The 23,643-nt window shown below is 36.7% G+C and overlaps 1 protein-coding gene and 1 long non-coding RNA gene across 2 annotated transcripts in view; both read right to left on the bottom strand.

The window, feature by feature from the left end:
* Positions 1-6,572: 6,572 nt before the first annotated feature.
* Positions 6,573-8,382, bottom strand: LOC128986853 (uncharacterized). The gene is made up of 2 exons (XR_008490162.1): positions 8,272-8,382; positions 6,573-7,229 (listed from the first exon to the last, which is right to left on the bottom strand). It is a non-coding gene; the product is annotated as an uncharacterized LOC128986853 (long non-coding RNA).
* An 893-nt stretch (positions 8,383-9,275) lies between these two features.
* The window catches only part of LOC128984717 (TBC domain-containing protein kinase-like protein), a 29,869-nt gene continuing 15,501 nt past the window's right edge, over positions 9,276-23,643 (bottom strand). The window contains exons 11-27 of the mRNA XM_054404059.1: positions 22,113-22,290; positions 20,421-20,627; positions 19,468-19,629; positions 14,961-15,079; positions 14,299-14,435; positions 13,314-13,488; positions 13,046-13,174; positions 12,778-12,906; positions 12,530-12,625; positions 12,262-12,390; positions 11,994-12,122; positions 11,726-11,854; positions 10,799-10,914; positions 10,285-10,396; positions 10,012-10,146; positions 9,744-9,872; positions 9,276-9,470 (exon numbers count right to left, since the gene is read on the bottom strand). Coding sequence (XP_054260034.1) covers positions 9,276-9,470; positions 9,744-9,872; positions 10,012-10,146; positions 10,285-10,396; positions 10,799-10,914; positions 11,726-11,854; positions 11,994-12,122; positions 12,262-12,390; positions 12,530-12,625; positions 12,778-12,906; positions 13,046-13,174; positions 13,314-13,488; positions 14,299-14,435; positions 14,961-15,079; positions 19,468-19,629; positions 20,421-20,627; positions 22,113-22,290 — 2,406 coding nt within the window. The remainder of the gene's footprint in view (positions 9,471-9,743; positions 9,873-10,011; positions 10,147-10,284; positions 10,397-10,798; positions 10,915-11,725; positions 11,855-11,993; positions 12,123-12,261; positions 12,391-12,529; positions 12,626-12,777; positions 12,907-13,045; positions 13,175-13,313; positions 13,489-14,298; positions 14,436-14,960; positions 15,080-19,467; positions 19,630-20,420; positions 20,628-22,112; positions 22,291-23,643) is intronic.

Below are 23,643 nucleotides of genomic sequence, written 5' to 3'. Positions count from 1 at the left end.
AATGGGTTTGAAAAATTTAGTAAGCAGAACAATTTTTGGGTTACTTTAAAATAGTCATGAAACATTCTGAATTTAGACCAGGTGTTAGAAACCAGATGTACTTAAGTTTATTTCACAACACCTTTAAACGAAGGTTGCCAAATTAGTTTAATATGTTGAGAGACAACTCGTTATAATACTATAAACTAGATTACCGAAATATACCGAGGAAACTAAAGTGTGAGAAGTGCAGGTGTGTACAGCGTCCGTTTTAGAAGGTGTAATTTAATTTTATTTACTCAGTCGAAGCTACTAATTCGAACTAAATTTAGAATTCCGAATCTTAAAAATAATGAGGACATACAGTTTACAACATGTTTTGTTAGATTATGATAATGTGCGTTTTTACTGTGAACTAAATACCAAGAACTGGAGTCGATCGCATGACAATTGTCTTATTAGAGTGGAAGCAATGCTTTTAAATTTCCAAATTATTTAACAGGAGCTATGCAAACAGCTGTTACAACTAGCTAATACAGCTGTTGTAGAAAGAAATATCTAGGTCTTCGGGTGATGGCGTAGAGGCCGACGTTTCGGATGCGTAGCAGCTATTCATCTTCAGGACAAACTACTATTCAACTAAAGAGGGTTGTGTGCGTCGTCGTAGGTTATATTGGGGTGGGTTTGGCAAATGTATGTGGAGTTTTGTAGAACGTTCAGGATTGTTGTTGTTCAGGGGGTCACTGATGATACCTGTGTTATTTTTGTTATCTCTGAAGAAATTTCTGGGCCATATTTACATGATACATAATTAATTTACTAAAAATTAGTGTCCAGGTTGGGCTGATTTCTAATCTGTGATCCCTGTTAAAATGACAGAAATTTCAATTTTTGTAAAAATAGTTAACGTTTAAAACCATTCCAGCATTTATTGTAAAAGTGTAATGTGCTTGTCCAAACCAGTCTAAATTGTATTGTGCACGTCATTGAGAGCACTGAACAAACTTTTTAAAAAAGTGTCCCATAATAGTGATTAGTAGATTTCCGGACTCTAACTGATTTACCGTTCCGTTTTGGTAAACAAAGACTTTCAGGTCCTCAAAGAGTACAAAATCCAGCTGCTTAGTGTTGTAGGGAAAAATATTTTTTTGCTCTCAGCAGGAAAAATAGCTTGCACAACCAGTGTTTGACTTCAGCTTAAACCAAGCATTACATTAAATATAGCATCTTCTATGTTTCGGATAGTTTCCCCCTCCCACATTAACTATAGCTGGCTTCTCTTGACTTGGCTGTACAACCAGCTAAGCTAAACATGACCCACTATAGATCCGAGAATAAACACAACAGAAATAAACCAGAGTGGCGAGCCAGTTGTGTGAACCAGTTTCTCAAAGTAAACATGATAAATTATGTTTTGCAGCTGCTTGTCAGTTGGCTTCAACACTTACAGATAAAACTTTAAAATAGAACCGATCAAACTAAACTGGTTTAAAAAAATAACAAAATCAAAACAGCTGTGACATTGTACATGCAGCTCTATAATAACCAAGTTTTAAACTATACTAGGTGGCGTTCGCCGAAGCATCCACAAAATTGAGCGGAGTCATCAAGGGTTCATATTATATTGTTTTTGTCATACTGAAGTAAAAACAGTCGTTTTTAAATAATTTTTAAGCTTTAAAATTTTGATTTTAAACTTTTTAATTTTTTTGCATTGCGGCTCTAAAGTATCATTTTTACTCTTTAGTGAGGAAAAATCGTTTTTAGCCTCTATGGAGTAAAAATCAGCTGTTGTCAAATCAGTTGTAAATATCTATTGAAAGTGATTGCATGTATCGAAATATGTATCGATTCGTGCTTCGTAATCATTTTAACCTACAGTCTACAGTCTCTTCCCATAGCATTTTAGCATTGCAGATACATTAATCCATTCCCACACCCAACACTGCTCACCTTTACAAATTCCTTCACCACCCCCTACGTCGTGGACCTGTTTCCCTCTCTTCCCATAGCGTTTTAGGATTGCAGATACATTAATGTAATTGCCAAAGACAGTTCCCACACTCTGCACTGCAAGCCTTACTAAATTAGCTTTTTGTTTTATGTTGCCTTGAAGTTCTTGATGTTATTAAATTCCTGATGTGCATTTCGCCACAAGAACTTCAACGCAACATAAAAACAAAAATGTAATTTATTAAAAATGTTCTTGAAACTGGGTTATATTACAAATTAAGCCTTACTACTTCCTTCACCATTTCCTACGTCATAGACCTGTTTCCTTCCCTTCTCATAGAATTTAAGAATTATATACATTTATCTAGATGCCCAAACGGTTCCCCCACTCTGCACTGCCAGCCTTTACTACTTCCTTAACCACTTCCTACGTTGTGGGGCCTGTTTCCTTCCCTTCTCATAGCATTTTAGGATTGAAGATACATTATTCTAACTGCCACAGACGGTTGTCACACTATACTCATACTTTACAACTTTCTAAGCCACTTCCTACATCGTGGACCCGCTTTCATCACTTTCCATAGCATTTTAGTATTTTAGATACGTAAATCTAATTGCCAAAAACATTGCCCACACTCCTCACTGCTATCCTTTACTACTTCTTTCGCCATTTTCTATGTCGTGGTCATGCTGCCATCCCATCTCATAGCATTTCAGCATTGCAGATACATTAATCGAACTGCCACAAACGGTTTCCAGTTCCCACACTCCACACTGCTCACCTTACTACTTCCTTCACCTCTTCTTACGTCGCGGACCTGCTTCCCTCTCTTCCCATAGAATTTTAAGATTGTAGATACCTTAATCTAATCGTCATAAACAGTTCCCAGACTCCAGACAGCTTGCCTTGACTACTTCCTTCACCACTTCCTACGTCTCAGACCTGTTTCCCTCCCTTCCTTTAGCATTATTGGATTGAAAATACCCTAATCTATTGGTCATAAATAGTTTCCACACTCCGGACAGGTCGCTTTGACTACTTCCTTCACCACTTCCTACGTCACCGACCTGTTTCCCTCCCTTTCCAATAGCATTTTTTGATTGTAGATACCTTAATCTAATCGTCATAAACAGTTTCCACACTCCGGACAGGTCGCTTTGACTACTTCCTTCACTACTTCCTACGTCGCGGACCTGTTTTCCTCCCTTCCAATAAAATTTTAGGATTGCAAATACCTTAATCTTATGGCCATAAACATATCCCATACCCCGAACAGCTCGCCTTTACTACTTCCTTCACCACTTCCTACGTCGTACCTGTTTCCTTCCCTTCCAATAGCATTTTAGGATTGCAGATACCTTAATCTAATAGTCATAAACAGTTCCCACACTCCGGACAGCTCGCCTTGACTACTTCCTTCACCACTTCCTACGTCACCGACCTGTTTTCCTCCCTCCCCATAGAATTTTAGGAATGCAGATACCTTAATCTAATCGTCATAAAGAGTTTCCACACTCCGCACAGCTCGCCTTGACTACTTCCTTCACCACTTTCTACGTTGCGTACCTGTTTCCTTCCCTTCCAATAGCATTTTAGGATTGTAGATACCTTAATCTAATAGTCATAAACAGTTCCCACACTCCGGACAGCTCGCCTTGACTACTTCCTTCACCACTTCTTACGTCGCGGACCCGTTTTCCTCCCTTCCCAAAGAATTTTAGGAATGCAGATACCTAAATCTAATCGTCATAAACAGTTTCCACACTCCAGACTGCTCACCTTTACTACTTCCTTCGCCACTTCCTACGTCACGGACCTCAAGCTAGTGTCGTCATTTGATTATATTTTTAATCCATACCGTTTCTGTTCTAATATCTGTGGAATAATCCTAACAGCTATTTCTTTATCTACTGCATTTAAAAGTCAACAGCTGATCATAGGCCTATGTCTTTGTTTATGTGTCAAATACTGCTTCCATCAGGATTACATTGAAACTTTGAGACCCAGTGGGGCGGATTCCTGTGAGACTTTTTTAACGCCATATAGATGTTGGCACTCACCGATATGGTCTTTATCACCATGCAAAATTTGAAAACGATTGATTCAGCCATCTAGGAGGAGTTTGCGTATTACGAAATGCATAAGAGTCGACGTATAAGAGCTTCGCTCGCTCCGCTCAACTAATATTGTAAACATTTATCTTTTTATGTACCTAACAGTTACTTTTTACGAAACCAGTTATTATAATGGTGAAAAAACATAGAACATACTAAAAATTCCTAATAAAAACTAAATAATTAAAAATTAAAATAAATAATCAAATTAAAGTTTGATGAACACAATAAAATTTAAAACTCTGTTGACAAAATGTAGGTTAAGGGGAAGAATTCTATCCCCTCTACTTGATCAAACTTTTAAAACAATGGCTGGACGGCTGAGGTTTGCCAAAAAGTTAATCAGCTGAATCATATACATTAAGGGAAAATATGTGGTAGGGGAACTTCTCCTGAAACCGCCAAAATTTTGTGAACGGAGTATAGTACAGAAAATAAAATGAAACTAAATAACTAAGCATAGAAATACTACAAACAAGCTATTTTCAATAGTACTCTTTAGATCTTAGATCTGAGAAAATTTACAAAACCTATTTATTAGGAATTGTTCTGAGGAACACGTTTCCAACATAAACTCGGCTGGTTTACTGACTCGAAGTTTCCAATGAATCATGTATAGATCTATTTCTGCTTGCTCTATAACGCACATTCATCGCACATGCTGCAGTTGTGGTTTATACTTAAGTCTATTTTTAACCATTCAGTGCAAACAGCTGATTGCTTTCTTTGTGCATTTACAGTTGGAAATGTTGATTAATAAACATGATCAATGAGTGAAAAAGTACATTTTTAGAAACTTGTTTGTCCTAAATTATTTTAATATGTTTAACTGTTTCAGTAACAAAAATATCAACATACTGTGTTTTGCCACAAACAGTACTGAGAAAGATACATATTGTTTTCATGATTTTTTCTGACCCAAGAAGTCACAAGGAGTAATAAATTTACGTTAGATAATTTTTACTCAGTTTAAATATACTTATATGTTAGTTCCAGAAAGTTTCAACCATAACAGATTTTATTAAATTTATCCTCAAAACATTTTAAACTCTATTCAATCTATTGGAAACAATCTGAATTTTTTTTCAAGTCTATTATCAAACCATCTATAATTCCAGCCTATAAGCTGATCAGTTGACAATTTTAATTGTTGATCCGACTTGTTCCTTTTGATAGTCACGTATAGTTAGCCTAAGTTGGTGGAAGTTAAAGGAAGGTAGATTAAACTGATTTAAAAATGTCAGTTAGTAAAAGTGTAAAGTTGACGATATGGAAATTGAAATGATGGAAATGATGAAGTTGACGAGAGCACAAACTGTTTGTGCTAATCTTTTGCCACCAAAATCGAAACACAGGTATGAAATTACATACCAGCAATTCATAATAAATAAGGTTAATAATTCAAAATAAGGTAAAATATAAAATGAAAATGTGCTTCTGGTTTATTTTGAAAACCTCTTAACCACTTTTTCACCCAACTCGTTGTGGACCACTTATCCGATGCTGAAATCTAACTGTCAATTAACTGGTTCACTATATTATTCAGTTGTCAAAAAAAATATGCAATATTTCCCTAATTGTATCTGATACAGTATTTATGGTAAGAATACTGCTAGCAGAACCTATTCCCTGAAAAAGTAACGTATTATTTAACAAAGTTTAACACTAATACCGAAACCCCGGTCTGACAGGCCCACGGGAATTTTCAAAAACGCATGTTGGCAACTCTGTTTACTTGGTAGATTCCATTCCCCCAATACCTTCCCCTCTTTTCCTCCCCTACCTATTGATATATCATTTGTTCATTTTGCATGGGTGCCGTAACCTTGACAGGTCGTCTGTTCATAACATGTCCGTCTCAGAAGCCCAGCGTTAGTGTATTTTAAAGCGGGGTCTCACAGACCGAGGGTTTCGGTTTGTGTGTTTCTAAGCGGGGTCCATTATTTTTCAAATGGGGTCTCACAGACCGGGGGTTTCGGTTAACGTCAGCCTAGGTGGGGTTTCGGTATTAGTGTTAACAAACACGTAATTACATGAAATCAGCTGATTATACAATAATTCGTTGCATCACTTTCAGTGGCAATGACAATAAACCAAAACATAACCTCTCTAAGAAGTTATGAGTAGTGATTGTTAGTAATTAAAAACCAGATTGTTAGTAATTAAAAACGGTCGTAGGTAAAGTAGTGTAGCAACTCGCTTTAATAGTCTTTACAACACTTGTAGAAGATTTTAAGGCACTCGCCTTCTACTCGTGTCGTAAAGACTAAGTTAACGCAATCGTTACGTAAACTACTATAACGAATGGTCTACCTACAGGTCTATGCAATTGCTGAACCTTATACAATTCCACTCAAACTATCTAAACATAGAACCACTTAAATTTGTATAAAATTTAATATATCCGAACCAAATCAAATTCAATCCTATTGAGTGAGTCAGTTACACTAAATTTATAAGTAAAGAGTGAATTAGCCAACTATCTACCGACCACGAGAGTTTGGGGCGTTCAATAAAACATTAAAAAAATTAGATGCTTAATATAATACAAAATTATATTTATCACTTTACATTCATGCTTACAATTTACAGGTAACAATAAGCTTAAATATATTAAAGCTTGTGTTTTAAAAGAGGACGTTGAATAATATGTTAAAGGAAAAAATATATTTTATATACTGTACATACAAACATGTATTCACTATTATAAATATAATTTGGTTAAAATGCAGTCAACAAAAACGGCTTGTAAAACTAACATACACTTTCCAGCAACTTCAAACCTAGATAAATTATTTTCTTAAATACAAATAAATATGAAAAAATATTATTATTCTTTTGCAAGTTAAAATAAGATTTTCTGATACTGTTTGTAACTTTGTGATCCAAACACGTCCACACGAATACACCATAACAATATATTTTAAAGCTAAAATATTTCATAAAAAAATTCAAAAAAACACAACATTCGAAGCACATTCTGAATTTTTCTCTTTTTGAAATGTCCTTCGATAGTTATGCAGTTTCTTTGTTAACCATACTTTATATCACAGATATGAATAGATAACGTTATATATTTATGTCATGATTGGAGTCATCAGTAGGGTGTCTTTCAACACGGCCATTCCTCTATGAAGACAACAAACTCTGGGGAAACCACTGTTGAAAAGCAGTCTGGAGAACTGAAACAGAATATAATGAAAAATTTAAACATAAATAAATAATTGAAATGTAATCTTTCCCTGACTTAGCAAAAGAAAATTATTAAATTAGTATATTTCATCACAAGGATCTAAAGTGACTCTTTTTACTCCAAAAATATCTAAAAAATAGTAATAATAAGATTGACAAAATTAAACAAATATTATGTTTATCCTTATTATTTTTTGTACACCAGCTTAGCATTGGTTGGTAAAAATTAATGTTTATGTGTGTGTGTTTTTACGTCAATGGCATTTATTAAGTTTTCAAAGGGAAAAGTAATTAAGAGTAAATTTGGGACCTAATGATGAAATACTATTTGAACCTCTTTTTAACATTGAAATAAACTACTTAAATCAACCTTTTTATGGATGCAACTTTGATAAAATATTAAAACAAAACTATAATAATGCTGTCTCTGTTAGTGCCCTCTACAGGGCACTGTGCACTGCCTGAGAAATTCTTCAATGGAGGAAAATTTTCTTCATTGTTTGTTATATTTATTTTTAGTGGAAGGTGCATACATAAGCTACCAGCTCTTTTTTGTTGGAAATTGTTTTTACTAGATATGGGTCGATTCCAAAAATTTTTGATACCGATTCTTTTGAAATTGATTCTTGATTCCGATTCCATCAATTTAAAAATTAAAAAGTTATAAACCCTTTTAAACATATCATTGTCTTGACCGTGGAAAAATCATGAACATCTCCTGTGGTCGTGTAGACATTATTATGAACCTCTCCCGGGGTCACGCAATCTTTATTGTAGTCTTGCGCGATTGCAGCAACTGCGGTAGTTTCCCGATTGCGCGATGTATGCAGCCGAGTCGGGAATCAGTATCGGAATCGACTTTCAGCAGTCGATTCTCGACTCCCATTCCAATACCAAGAATCTGTGAAATCAAGAATCGACTTTTGGAATCAACCTATCCTTAGTTTTAACACTGTATTGAGACACTATCACCTAAGTAAGTTACTGACTTCATACAACTATTTTCAACCAGACCCAGAATTCAGCACATACCGTGGTAGCATCACTCATGGTGTCTCCTCCCACCACAATGATCTTCCCCTTGTTGCTACACAGCAGACTCAGTTCAGGACTCTCAGGAACAGCCAGACTGATGGAGCTGTCACTTGCAAGATCATAACACTTACCTTGGTAGCATCAGTCATGGTGTCTCCTCCCACCACAATGATCTTCCCCTTGTTGCTACACAGCAGACTCAGTTCAGGACTCTCAGGGACTGCCAGACTGATGGAGCTGTCACTTGCAAGACCATAACACATACCTTGGTAGCATCAGTCATGGTGTCTCCTCCCACCACAATGATCTTCCCCTTGTTGCTACACAGCAGACTCAGTTCAGGACTCTCAGGGACTGCCAGACTGATGGAGCTGTCACTTGCAAGACCATAACACATACCTTGGTAGCATCAGTCATGGTGTCTCCTCCCACCACAATGATCTTCCCCTTGTTGCTACACAGCAGACTCAGTTCAGGACTCTCAGGAACTGCCAGACTGATGGAACTGTCACTTGCAAGATCATGACACTTACCTTGGTAGCATCAGTCATGGTGTCTCCTCCAACCACAATGATCTTCCCCTTGTTGCTACACAGTAGACTCAGTTCAGGACTCTCAGGGACTGCCAGACTAATGGAGCTGTCACTTGCAAGATCATAACACTTACCTTGGTAGCATCAGTCATGGTGTCTCCTCCCACCACAATGATCTTCCCCTTGTTGCTACACAGCACTCAGTTCAGGACTCTCAGGGACTGCCAGACTGATGGAGCTGTCACTTGCAAGATCATGACACTTACCTTGGTAGCATCAGTCATGGTGTCTCCTCCCACCACAATGATCTTCCCCTTGTTGCTACACAGTAGACTCAGTTCAGGACTCTCAGGGACTGCCAGACTGATGGAGCTGTCACTTGCAAGATCATAACACTTACCTTGGTAGCATCAGTCATGGTGTCTCCTCCCACCACAATGATCTTCCCCTTGTTGCTACACAGCAGACTCAGTTCAGGACTCTCAGGGACTGCCAGACTGATGGAGCTGTCACTTGCAAGATCATGACACTTACCTTGGTAGCATCAGTCATGGTGTCTCCTCCCACCACAATGATCTTCCCCTTGTTGCTACACAGCAGACTCAGTTCAGGACTTTCAGGGACTGCCAGACTGATGGAGCTGTCACTTGCAAGATCATAACACTTACCTTGGTAGCATCAGTCATGGTGTCTCCTCCCACCACAATGATCTTCCCCTTGTTGCTACACAGCAGACTCAGTTCAGGACTCTCAGGTACTGCCAGGCTGATGGAGCTGTCACTTGCAAGATGATAACACTTACCTTGGTAGCATCAGTCATGGTGTCTCCTCCCACCACAATGATCTTCCCCTTGTTGCTACACAGTAGACTTAGTTCAGGACTCTCAGGGACTGCCAGACTGATGGAGCTGTCACTTGCAAGATCATAACACTTACCTTGGTAGCATCAGTCATGGTGTCTCCTCCCACCACGATGATCTTCCCCTTGTTGCTACACAGCAGACTCAGTTCAGGACTTTCAGGGACTGCCAGACTGATGGAGCTGTCACTTGCAAGATCATAACACTTACCTTGGTAGCATCAGTCATGGTGTCTCCTCCCACCACAATGATCTTCCCCTTGTTGCTACACAGCAGACTCAGTTCAGGACTCTCAGGGACTGCCAGACTGATGGAGCTGTCACTTGCAAGATGATAACACTTACCTTGGTAGCATCAGTCATGGTGTCTCCTCCCACCACAATGATCTTCCCCTTGTTGCTACACAGTAGACTCAGTTCAGGACTCTCAGGGACTGCCAGACTGATGGAGCTGTCACTTGCAAGATCATAACACTTAGCCTACCTTGGTAGCATCAGTCATGGTGTCTCCTCCCACCACAATGATCTTCCCCTTGTTGCTACACAGCAGACTTAGTTCAGGACTCTCAGGGACTGCCAGACTGATGGAGCTGTCACTTGCAAGATCATAACACTTACCTTGGTAGCATCAGTCATGGTGTCTCCTCCCACCACAATGATCTTCCCCTTGTTGCTACACAGCAGACTCAGTTCAGGACTCTCAGGGACTGCCAGACTGATGGAGCTGTCACTTGCAAGATCATAACACTTACCTTGGTAGCATCAGTCATGGTGTCTCTCCCACCATAATGATCTTCCCCTTGTTGCTACACAGTAGACTCAGTTCAGGACTCTCAGGGACTGCTAGACTGATGGAGCTGTCACTTGCAAGTTCATAACACTTACCTTGGTAGCATCAGTCATGGTATCTCCTCCCACCACAATGATCTTCCCCTTAGATTATAAAAGGTATAATGTTACCTGGATCTGCCAAAGTAATCCAAATTGCTGTCTGTCGAGACTACGCGTTTCGAAGCATTAATAGCTTCATCATCAGGTCTTCAAGAACACTTATCACTCATCAGAGGTCATCAAATAAATATAATTTTTACAAACATACATACGAGTAGGCCTACGAACCGCGTGCGCGCACTTAGACAGGTTTGTCATGACTGCAGCGGTGAAGGTTGGTGTCGTGAACTTTGTCCCTTGCCGGTTAGCTATTAGCTGTTCCTGGTTAGCTATTACAGTATCATACAATGCATTTGACTGGAAATTTAGTTTGTCGTTTAATAGATCATAACTATGGCTTTTTGTTGCTTTGTATATCTCGTATTCTTCTATGGCGTTCATGAAGCTTCCTTTTGTGCAAAAATGTAGGGGTGTCATGTTTGTTTCGAAATTTGTATAGTTATGATTTTCATTAATCAGATGGGCTGCATAATTGGATTTTAAATGATTTTTTGCTTTTGGAAGGTGTTCTTTGAATCTGGTTTTGAAAGCACGGCCGGTTTGTCCTATATAAAAACTATTGCAATCATTTTTGCACAAAAGGAAGCTTCATGAACGCCATAGAAGAATACGAGATATACAAAGCAACAAAAAGCCATAGTTATGATCTATTAAACGACAAACTAAATTTCCAGTCAAATGCATTGTATGATACTGTAATAGCTAACCAGGAACAGCTGACCGGCAAGGGACAAAGTTCACGACACCAACCTTCACCGCTGCAGTCATGACAAACCTGTATAAGTGCGCGCACACGGTTCGTAGGCCGACTCGTATGTATGTTTGTAAAAATTATATTTATTTGACGACCTCTGATGAGTGATAAGTGTTCTTGAAGACCTGATGATGAAGCTATTAATGCTTCGAAACGCGTAGTCTCGACAGACAGCAATTTGGATTACTTTGGCAGATCCAGGTAACATTATACCTTTTATAATCTAAAAACAGTAATCCTGAGACAAGAAACAACATGAAATCTTCCCCTTGTTGCTACACAGCAGACTCAGTTCAGGACTCTCAGGGACTGCCAGACTGATGGAGCTGTCACTTGCAAGATCATAACACTTACCTTGGTAGCATCAGTCATGGTGTCTCCTCCAACCACAATGATCTTCCCCTTGTTGCTACACAGCAGACTCAGTTCAGGACTCTCAGGGACTGCCAGACTGATGGAGCTGTCACTTGCAAGATCATAACACTTACCTTGGTAGCATTAGTCATGGTGTCTCCTCCAACCACAATGATCTTCCCCTTGTTGCTACACAGCAGACTCAGTTCAGGACTCTCAGGGACTGCCAGACTGATGGAGTTGTCACTTGCAAGATCATAACACTTACCTTGGTAGCATCAGTCATGGTGTCTCCTCCCACCACAATGATCTTCCCCTTGTTGCTACACAGTAGACTCAGTTCAGGACTCTCAGGGACTGCCAGACTGATGGAGTTGTCACTTGCAAGATCATAACACTTACCTTGGTAGCATCAGTCATGGTGTCTCCTCCAACCACAATGATCTTCCCCTTGTTGCTACACAGCAGACTCAGTTCAGGACTCTCAGGGACTGCCAGACTGATGGAGCTGTCACTTGCAAGATCATAACACTTACCTTGGTAGCATTAGTCATGGTGTCTCCTCCAACCACAATGATCTTCCCCTTGTTGCTACACAGCAGACTCAGTTCAGGACTCTCAGGGACTGCCAGACTGATGGAGTTGTCACTTGCAAGATCATAACACTTACCTTGGTAGCATCAGTCATGGTGTCTCCTCCCACCACAATGATCTTCCCCTTGTTGCTACACAGTAGACTCAGTTCAGGACTCTCAGGGACTGCCAGACTGATGGAGTTGTCACTTGCAAGATCATAACACTTACCTTGGTAGCATCAGTCATGGTGTCTCCTCCCACCACAATGATCTTCCCCTTGTTGCTACACAGTAGACTCAGTTCAGGACTCTCAGACTGATGGAGCTGTCATTTGCAAGATCATAACACTTACCTTGGTAGCATCAGTCATGGTGTCTCCTCCCACCACAATGATCTTCCCCTTGTTGCTACACAGTAGACTCAGTTCAGGACTCTCAGACTGATGGAGCTGTCATTTGCAAGATCATAACACTTACCTTGGTAGCATCAGTAATGGTGTCTCCTGCCACCACAATGATCTTCCCCTTGTTGCTACACAGTAGACTCAGTTCAGGACTCTCAGGTACTGCCAGACTGATGGAGCTGTCACTTGCAAGATCATAACACTTACCTTGGTAGCATCAGTCATGGTGTCTCCTCCCACCACAATGATCTTCCCCTTGTTGCTACACAGTAGACTTAGTTCAGGACTCTCAGGGACTGCCAGACTGATGGAGCTGTCACTTGCAAGATCATAACACTTACCTTGGTAGCATCAGTCATGGTGTCTCCTCCCACCACAATGATCTTCCCCTTGTTGCTACACAGCAGACTCAGTTCAGGACTCTCAGGGACTGCCAGATTGATGGAGCTGTCACTTGCAAGATCATAACACTTACCTTGGTAGCATCAGTCATGGTGTCTCCTCCCACCACAATGATCTTCCCCTTGTTGCTACACAGCAGACTCAGTTCAGGACTCTCAGGGACTGCCAGACTGATGGAGCTGTCACTTGCAAGATCATAACACTTACCTTGGTAGCATCAGTCATGGTGTCTCCTCCCACCACAATGATCTTCCCCTTGTTGCTACACAGCAGACTCAGTTCAGGACTTTCAGGAACTGCCAGACTGATAGAGCTGTCACTTGCCAGATCTACTGTAGAAAGTGGAATGTTGACACTCCCTGGGATTGCTCCTTCACTGTAGCTAAGACACTGTTGAGGAATATTGCGGTTGTGATATTTTTCAATACAACAAAAAAACCAACAAATTTTGCAATAAGAAAGTAGAGCTATCAAAAGGAAATTATTGAATATGTCATCCCTAATCCAAAACCATTCACCAAAGCCAAAGAAAGATTATTTATCTTCCCCCATTTGAACTTCCAATGACTAAAAATACCAAATATGTGTACGAAACCAATTAAATAGCCAACCCATCACCATTCAACTCATTCATAGACACATAGACTATATGTCATCCCTAATCCAATACCCTTCACCAAAGCCAAAGAAAGATTATTTATCTTCCCCCATTTGAACTTCCAATGACTAAAAATACCAAATATGTGTACAAAACCAATTAAATAGCCAACCCATCACCATTCAACTCATTCATAGACACATAGACTATATGTCATCCCTAATCCAATACCCTTCACCAAAGCCAAAGAAAGATTATTTATCTTCCCCCATTTGAACTTCCAATGACTAAAAATACCAAATATGTGTACGAAACCAATTAAATAGCCAACCCATCACCATTCAACTCATTCATAGACACATAGACTATATGTCATCCCTAATCCAATACCCTTCACCAAAGCCAAAGAAAGATTATTTGTCTTCCCCCATTTGAACTGCCAATGATTAAAGTACCAAAAATGTGTACAAAACCAATTAAATAGCCAACCCATCATCATTCAACCCATTTATAGACGCATAGACAACTTAAGTGGCTCTCATACTTGATCTGTGTATTTCAGCCACCACAGACACTCTAAACTGTAAAGGATACTCTTCTCTCCTTCTGATGTCAACTACAAACACCTTTGGCCTTGAGAACTTTGTGCTTAGAAGCTCTATGAGGTCGGCTCCACTGATGCGAGGCGAGACTTCTGACTGAAGCTCAGCTAGAGTCACTCCAGTCAGTTCCTAGGAAAAACAAAAAACAATACAATTCTTTCTTCTTATTTAAAAAAGAGGCCTCTTTTCCCTTCATCTGCCCATCCATATGGGACACAGAGGCTTGGGGTGAGCAAGGGGTGATCCGGTGCATACAAGGGGTGAGCCGGTGCATACAAGGGTGAAGTGTAGGCCTACTGATAAAAAGTAGTAACAGGTACTGGGATCCGAACCAATACATCGCTGCCTTAAAAATGAAGTCTGTGGCAGTACCAACTGAGCCACCAACTCACTGACATTTTTACCATTGTTTTTTATTTTTTACTTATCATTTGTTGAAAAGCCATACTTTTGCAGTCCTCTTAAAGGAAGTATCTTCATGATCGATACTCAAACATTTTGGCACACTATAAACCACAAGAATTTATGAGCATGAAGAGAATAAAGAGGAATATGTGTCAACAAACACATTATATTTGACTGCTATAGAAGGCAAAAAAGTAAAATTTTACCTTGTCTATGAAAAATGCAAGAAACAATAGTATTGATATTCACCAGTTCAGTGTTGGCAGATTTGTTAGTGTTCTGTAGCTCGTGTTCTCTATGAGTCACACTACGAGGCGTGCTGCAGTAAAGCTCTATACAGTCAGTCACACAGCGTTCTATGTCCACCTCTGTAAAAAGTTCAGGTATTTTTGTTGATGTGATAAGAGAGTGTACAATGAAGTAATCTATCTATCTATCTATCTATCTATCTATCTATCTATCTATCTATCTATCTATCTATCTATCTATCTATCTATCTATCTATCTATCTATCTATCTATCTATCTATCTATCTATCTATCTATCTATCTATCTATCTATCTATCTATCTATCTATCTATCTATCTATCTATCTATCTATCTATCTATCTATCTATCTATCTATCTATCTATCTATCTATCTATCTATCTATCTATCTATCTATCTATCTATCTATCTATCTATCTATCTATCTATCTATCTATCTATCTATCTATCTATCTATCTATCTATCTATCTATCTATCTATCTATCTATCTATCTATCTATCTATCTATCTATCTATCTATCTATCTATCTATCTATCTATCTATCTATCTATCTATCTATCTATCTATCTATCTATCTATCTATCTATCTATCTATCTATCTATCTATCTATCTATCTATCTATCTATCTATCTATCTATCTATCTATCTATCTATCTATCTATCTATCTATCTATCTATCTATCTATCTATCTATCTATCTATCTATCTATCTATCTATCTATCTATCTATCTATCTATCTATCTATCTATCTATCTATCTATCTATCTATCTATCTATCTATCTATCTATCTATCTATCTATCTATCTATCTATCTATCTATCTATCTATCTATCTATCTATCTATCTATCTATCTATCTATCTATCTATCTATCTATCTATCTATCTATCTATCTATCTATCTATCTATCTATCTATCTATCTATCTATCTATCTATCTATCTATCTATCTATCTATCTATCTATCTATCTATCTATCTATCTATCTATCTATCTATCTATCTATCTATCTATCTATCTATCTATCTATCTATCTATCTATCTATCTATCTATCTATCTATCTATCTATCTATCTATCTATCTATCTATCTATCTATCTATCTATCTATCTATCTATCTATCTATCTATCTATCTATCTATCTATCTATCTATCTATCTATCTATCTATCTATCTATCTATCTATCTATCTATCTATCTATCTATCTATCTATCTATCTATCTATCTATCTATCTATCTATCTATCTATCTATCTATCTATCTATCTATCTATCTATCTATCTATCTATCTATCTATCTATCTATCTATCTATCTATCTATCTATCTATCTATCTATCTATCTATCTATCTATCTATCTATCTATCTATCTATCTATCTATCTATCTATCTATCTATCTATCTATCTATCTATCTATCTATCTATCTATCTATCTATCTATCTATCTATCTATCTATCTATCTATCTATCTATCTATCTATCTATCTATCTATCTATCTATCTATCTATCTATCTATCTATCTATCTATCTATCTATCTATCTATCTATCTATCTATCTATCTATCTATCTATCTATCTATCTATCTATCTATCTATCTATCTATCTATCTATCTATCTATCTATCTATCTATCTATCTATCTATCTATCTATCTATCTATCTATCTATCTATCTATCTATCTATCTATCTATCTATCTATCTATCTATCTATCTATCTATCTATCTATCTATCTATCTATCTATCTATCTATCTATCTATCTATCTATCTATCTATCTATCTATCTATCTATCTATCTATCTATCTATCTATCTATCTATCTATCTATCTATCTATCTATCTATCTATCTATCTATCTATCTATCTATCTATCTATCTATCTATCTATCTATCTATCTATCTATCTATCTATCTATCTATCTATCTATCTATCTATCTATCTATCTATCTATCTATCTATCTATCTATCTATCTATCTATCTATCTATCTATCTATCTATCTATCTATCTATCTATCTATCTATCTATCTATCTATCTATCTATCTATCTATCTATCTATCTATCTATCTATCTATCTATCTATCTATCTATCTATCTATCTATCTATCTATCTATCTATCTATCTATCTATCTATCTATCTATCTATCTATCTATCTATCTATCTATCTATCTATCTATCTATCTATCTATCTATCTATCTATCTATCTATCTATCTATCTATCTATCTATCTATCTATCTATCTATCTATCTATCTATCTATCTATCTATCTATCTATCTATCTATCTATCTATCTATCTATCTATCTATCTATCTATCTATCTATCTATCTATCTATCTATCTATCTATCTATCTATCTATCTATCTATCTATCTATCTATCTATCTATCTATCTATCTATCTATCTATCTATCTATCTATCTATCTATCTATCTATCTATCTATCTATCTATCTATCTATCTATCTATCTATCTATCTATCTATCTATCTATCTATCTATCTATCTATCTATCTATCTATCTATCTATCTATCTATCTATCTATCTATCTATCTATCTATCTATCTATCTATCTATCTATCTATCTATCTATCTATCTATCTATCTATCTATCTATCTATCTATCTATCTATCTATCTATCTATCTATCTATCTATCTATCTATCTATCTATCTATCTATCTATCTATCTATCTATCTATCTATCTATCTATCTATCTATCTATCTATCTATCTATCTATCTATCTATCTATCTATCTATCTATCTATCTATCTATCTATCTATCTATCTATCTATCTATCTATCTATCTATCTATCTATCTATCTATCTATCTATCTATCTATCTATCTATCTATCTATCTATCTATCTATCTATCTATCTATCTATCTATCTATCTATCTATCTATCTATCTATCTATCTATCTATCTATCTATCTATCTATCTATCTATCTATCTATCTATCTATCTATCTATCTATCTATACTATTATAAAGAAGAGGTGGTGTCTGTGTGTGTGTATGTTTGTATGAGGTAATCTCAAAAACTACTGAACCGACTGGGCTCAAATTGCACACAAATGAAGCTACAGCTCCGAGGATACATATAGAACTATTCCCGCTTCGATATTGTCCTAGGGCTCTGCCCCGTGGGCTTTCAAAAATTTGAGGTGAGAGATTTAAAAGTAAATATTGATTGATGGTATCCATGGTAACAAAGAACAAACCTACAAAGTTTAAAAATGTAAACAAGCAGAACTAACTGTCAAATGAATTTTGATTTCACAATTCCACACAGCTGGTTCAAACATATTAAATACTACACGAATATTAGAACAGAGAGGGTAAGGATTATAAATTTAAAATAATTATGTCACTAAGCCCGAATGTAAACATTATTTAACATTACTTAAATGGAGCTGTCAAACCATATGTTAATGTAATTTCATTAGTGTATGATTCTTTCAGTTACTTCATTTGTTTATGTTTATGATCTATTATACTGAGTCTGTTCTAATATTTGTGAAATGCTGTAATAATATTTTACAGGGAATAAATCTTTGTAAATAAATTGTTCATGGAAATAGGAAACAATTAAGATTCTATAATCAGAAAGTTTTGGATGTACGGATGTATAGATGTATGGATGGATGTTTGTGACAAGTAAACGCGAAAAATACTAAACCGACAAGGTTGAAATTTAGTATGATGATAGCTGACATTCCCGATTAACATATAGACATATTATTCTTACCTCAAAAATCCTTTCAGGCTCCGCCCCAGTGGCTCTGGCTCTGGAGTTTCTCATGTAAACCTTATGAGTATTCATATTTAAAGAAATTAAAGAATTTTGTCAGCCGTTTCAACTTTACAAGTTGGTTCTATGATATTAAATAGCATTAAAAAGGTATAAGGCTTACCAACAGGGTGCAGCACTATTATGTTTTTTGCATTTATGACCAGAGCTAATTTTAACCAACTAGCAACAAAAAGTTGTGAGAACTTAACTTTTTTTCATGGTTTAGGTGCAGTGGTAGAATATTAGGGCTATGGTAGATACTATAGGACACTACATGATACTATATAATACCGTTTAAATTAAAAGACCAAATTTTAATAAACCGTGCCCTCTCCCATAACTAAAAGCATTTATACTTATATGCCAACCCCGTACGAAGGACGGGTACTCTGCTAGTTGTAAAAAAGACTTCTTTAAAGAGAATATTGAAGAGAAAATGCAATAAGGATGAAATACCAGTGTTATGTTTTGTGACGTTTTATTGTATATCCATTATCCCTTTGATTCTAATTTAATAAGGTAACCTGGCTGAACTCATAATTTTTCAAAATTTGCTTAATCCCTTACTTGGTTTTCCTTTAAACTGTAATCTCAAAAGCATTTGTGATCCTTCCAAGCAAAATTGCACTTGCTCAGACACTGACAAAGGGGAAAAAGCTTAAACTACTATAAATATCTAACCTGGCAGATCGGAGAAGAGCAGGATGCACTCGTTGAAGCCGGATGACAGCAGAGTATCCCTGAGCTGTTGCAGGATTGCCAACCCAACATAAAGAGGAAACGAGGCGTCTCCCAGAAGCAGCTTGTCCCACAGGTGGAAGATTTTGTGTAGCGGAAACACATCTGGAGAAATGAAGACAAAATAAGTCAACATATTAACTCTTTGAACCTCGAGGATTATTCAGTGATTCAATCATGTTTGTTTTAAAGAGCTGGATTTGACTCTGATTAGATTAATGTTTTTGTAAACCGTTACTGTTCAACTTTACTCTTCCTTATAACATCTTCAAAAGACACAAGCCACTAGTATATTGTATTCAGTGGTTATCCAATGAAGAGACTGCAATTGTTTCTGGTCTAGATCATGATGTTTGGGTGATGAAGGATGCCAGAGATTTTTCAGAAATGTTATAGTCGTCCAGCATCATGATTACGTAATCACATATCACACTGACTGAAGAGGTAAACCGTTGTAGATTAAGATTAGTCTTTGAGTTTTGTGGGATTTCCTTGAGCATCCCAAATTGGCAGTTATATTTTACGAGCTTGGAAACAACTGATATTTAAAGGTTGAGGAATTACATAAATATAGTTAGTAACTAAAATTCTAGATAACAGTTTGTTTCCTCTAGCCCAGCATCGTTTGTACTTAATTCAGGCTAGGCCTAAAGGTTGTGCAGAATCATCACTAACATAAAATCCATCGGTGATCAGTTGGATTTGAACCCAAGACCTCGGGGTCTGAGGTCCCGTGCTCTACCACTATACCAGCTCGCTCCTTATCTATTAAGTAAAAGTAAAACAGTTACGGTATTGGGGAGTTCACACTTTTAAAAACATCTCAAACAAGCTAAATATTTATCTAAAACAAATTTTGTCCACACAACAATTTTTGAAAGTGTGTAAAAACTTACGAGAAAACATAGTGAGAAACCATGGAATAGCAAAGAGTTCCGGGATGAAGTTGATCTCCTGGAGATGTTTGGAGAGGACAGGGTCGTGGAATGTGATGAGTTGAGAAAACTTGAGGAGATACTCGCGTATCACAGCTGAGTTGTCTTTGAGGAAGAAATTGTGGAGATACTTTGGAATGAAAGCAGACAGACAGACGTACGCTCGAGCTGAAACAATGAAAGAGTATTAGTGAATTTTCACCAAGTAGCCTTATAAATTACCAGTTTCTCTAACAGCTCTTACTTGTCTTCTGTATGAAATAAATAAATATATAGGATGAAGAGGACACAGCTAACTCACCTGATGAAAGGTTGCAGAAGAGTCAAAGAACACATAAAATCACACACGTAATAATAGGGTACTTAATATTTCGCCTCTTTCAGAGGCTTCTTCAGAAGTAGGCCTAGATGGTAGTTACAAGAACAACAGTTTAAAATAGATTCTAAACTGTTGTTCTTGTAACTACCATCTAGGCCTACTTCTGAAGAAGCCTCTGAAAGAGGCGAAATATTAAGTATTATTATGTGTGTGATTTCTTTGACTCTTCTGCAACCTTTCATCAGGTGAGTTAGCTGTGTCCTCTCCATCCTATATATTTATTTAATCTAAGCTAAATGCTTTTTCCTAAAAACATTGTCTTCTGTATGTTGATTTAGAGCAAGGGCTATACTAGAAAAACAGGCCATGCTGCAGGATCCATGACGTCACACTAGTAGATAGATTTTTTGGTAGATTAACTGCCATATCCCATTTGTTTTAGGTAAATAAGCTGGCTGTGTGTCAGATTTTAATGGTAAGACTTTAGTACAACTATCCACCACTGTTGCACCTGATGTTGTGTTGCGGTGTCCCCGCTGCAGCATGGCCTGTTTTTCTATTGGGGGCTTGTTTAGAGGATTTAGTAAAAGTGTTTATATTTTAAATGCCAAATAAGGTGTTTAATTTGGCAGTTTTTTTTTACGTACATGTTGGCTAGAACTATAAAACACAATAAATTTCTAAAGTTCTAAAACTTACCCCGAAACAAAATTAAATACACTCTGTAACTATAGGCTAAGTATTGTGTTCTCAACAAGTTTTAAGATTGGAATCGTAACTGTCCATAGAGTAAAGATAATTTCTTCAGTGCAAGATAAACAAACTATGCTCCTCTTTAGCCAGAAACGTAGGATTGAGTCATGGTCTTCTGATGCAGTGTATGATATTTATTACCTACATTTGTTTTAGAGATTTACAAAAAAAAAAAAAAAAAAAGTAGAAAATATTTTGAAAATTGTTAAATATAGTAAAAACGCCTTACCTTACCTTTCTTACCTTCTTGCCTACCTAACCTACCTAGGTACCTTTCTTAGTACCATGCTTACCTTTTCTCTTAAGAAAGGGATCTCAACTTGCCACCTGTATATGACTCTAAATCCATATCCACGTAAACAAAAAACTAACAACCCATCCACCAAGCCCTATTTAGTACAGATTTTATGGCCATTTTTCGTTCCCTTTTTGTGAAATTCTGTAGTAATGCAAACATAGTAGATGTAAGAAAATATTCATTCTTTTTTTATTAACTGAGAAAGATGTTTAACTAAAACGAGTATCAGGTTCAAAGGTTGCCTAAACAACAGAGAGTTTATACACCGCGTACATTCACTGACCTTCATTGTTGAAGTTGAGAAACAAGAAAGGAGCGCAGAGAGAGTCAAGTCCTTGCCAGTAAACATATTGAGGGTGTGACACGACCCATGCCTTCAGAACTCTCTTGAGCTTCCGATGACCTTCACGTGACGACAACAGCTCATTGTACTGATGACATCTGGGGATATCTACCTCTATCTGCCATCAGAATAGAAGAAAGGTTGATCAGTTGGTTGTGATGGAACAGCTTTGAGTCCTTATTAAACCAGTCTGGTTCTAACAAATAATTCTCATGGATGAAATAAACGGTATCAGCAATCTGAGATATACTATCTTCCATCAGCTTTTCAACAACCCTTATCATAACCCGTTGGGAGTTACTAATTATATTTTATGGGGAAAATCATAAAAGTTGCAATAACTGTTAAACTGTAATTTTTACAGCATAGAGGGTTGTACCATCTGTTTAAATTTATAAGGACCATTGTTTAGTATTTCAAACTTTATTTCTTGGCAATTCCACTGCACACACATACTCCATAATCCTGTCTAATACCTGCCTTTCATGAGCACTAAAAAACAAGCTGAGGATATTCTACTCTAGCTAGAAGAGGATTGAGTTCAGCCCACTTGATTTGAGTATGTAGGGTGAGTCATAACCTCTATTGCTCCCTCCTTTTTACCATTTTAACTTTTACCAATTTTCGCCTTTTTCAACCCGCATTATAAAACATGGTCCTTCGCAACCGCATAATTAATTGAACCCGCCTTTTAATTTACATTTTTTAAACTTTTAAAGTTGATTTTTTACTGTGTGCAAGTTAATAGTTCAATTTCAAACTTTAACATGTGACTTTCTGAACTTCATATTTTGCAATCTAAATTAGTTCACTGTTTTTAAAACTATTTTAACTTTTGAGGAATATCAAATTTAAATCTTTTTGAAGTGTGTTTTCAATATTTGAATTCTATTTTTACCAATTTTTTGGAATCTTCAACTTGTCTACCTTCTACAAGTTTCTACAAAGTTCTACAAGTTGTCTTCAAGTTTGTACAGGAAGTGGAGTTTTTGGACTTGAAAGAAGTTGGAATTTTATTGAATTTTGATCTACAATCATCTTATAAACACAATTGAAGAAGCATAGGCCTAATTTGCTTACATATCTTGCATTTATTAACTGGATTTGACATTGAGTCTTATTAGCCTAATTAGGCCTACCATACACCCATCTTATGGTAAGTTACAACTTTTGATTTACCTGTTAACTAGGCCTAGCCTAACGAAGATTCAACTTGTGATTTAATGCCAATTGAAGATGCTGCTAAACATATCCAATTGATATTTCCCGCTTTTTACCGTTTTTATTGAGTTTTGGCTAAACATAGGCCTAGCCTAGCCTATATGAAGAAATGTCTACTTTGCCTTGAATTAGGCCTAGTGCCTGTTTAAAATTATTTTTGGCTTTTCAAAGATGAACATAGGCCTAGCCTATAGCCTAATGTTTTAACACATATTTATATCGGGCTTACGTCTGATAGGCCTAAATTATT

Source organism: Macrosteles quadrilineatus, unplaced genomic scaffold (assembly GCF_028750875.1).
Source record: "Macrosteles quadrilineatus isolate MER2022 unplaced genomic scaffold, UCM_ALF_1.0 Scaffold_2__2_contigs__length_208266976, whole genome shotgun sequence".
In the NCBI taxonomy this organism is placed as follows: Eukaryota; Metazoa; Arthropoda; class Insecta; order Hemiptera; family Cicadellidae; genus Macrosteles; species Macrosteles quadrilineatus.
Note: the sequence above shows the minus strand (reverse complement) of the source record. Positions and strands in the feature narration are given on the sequence as shown.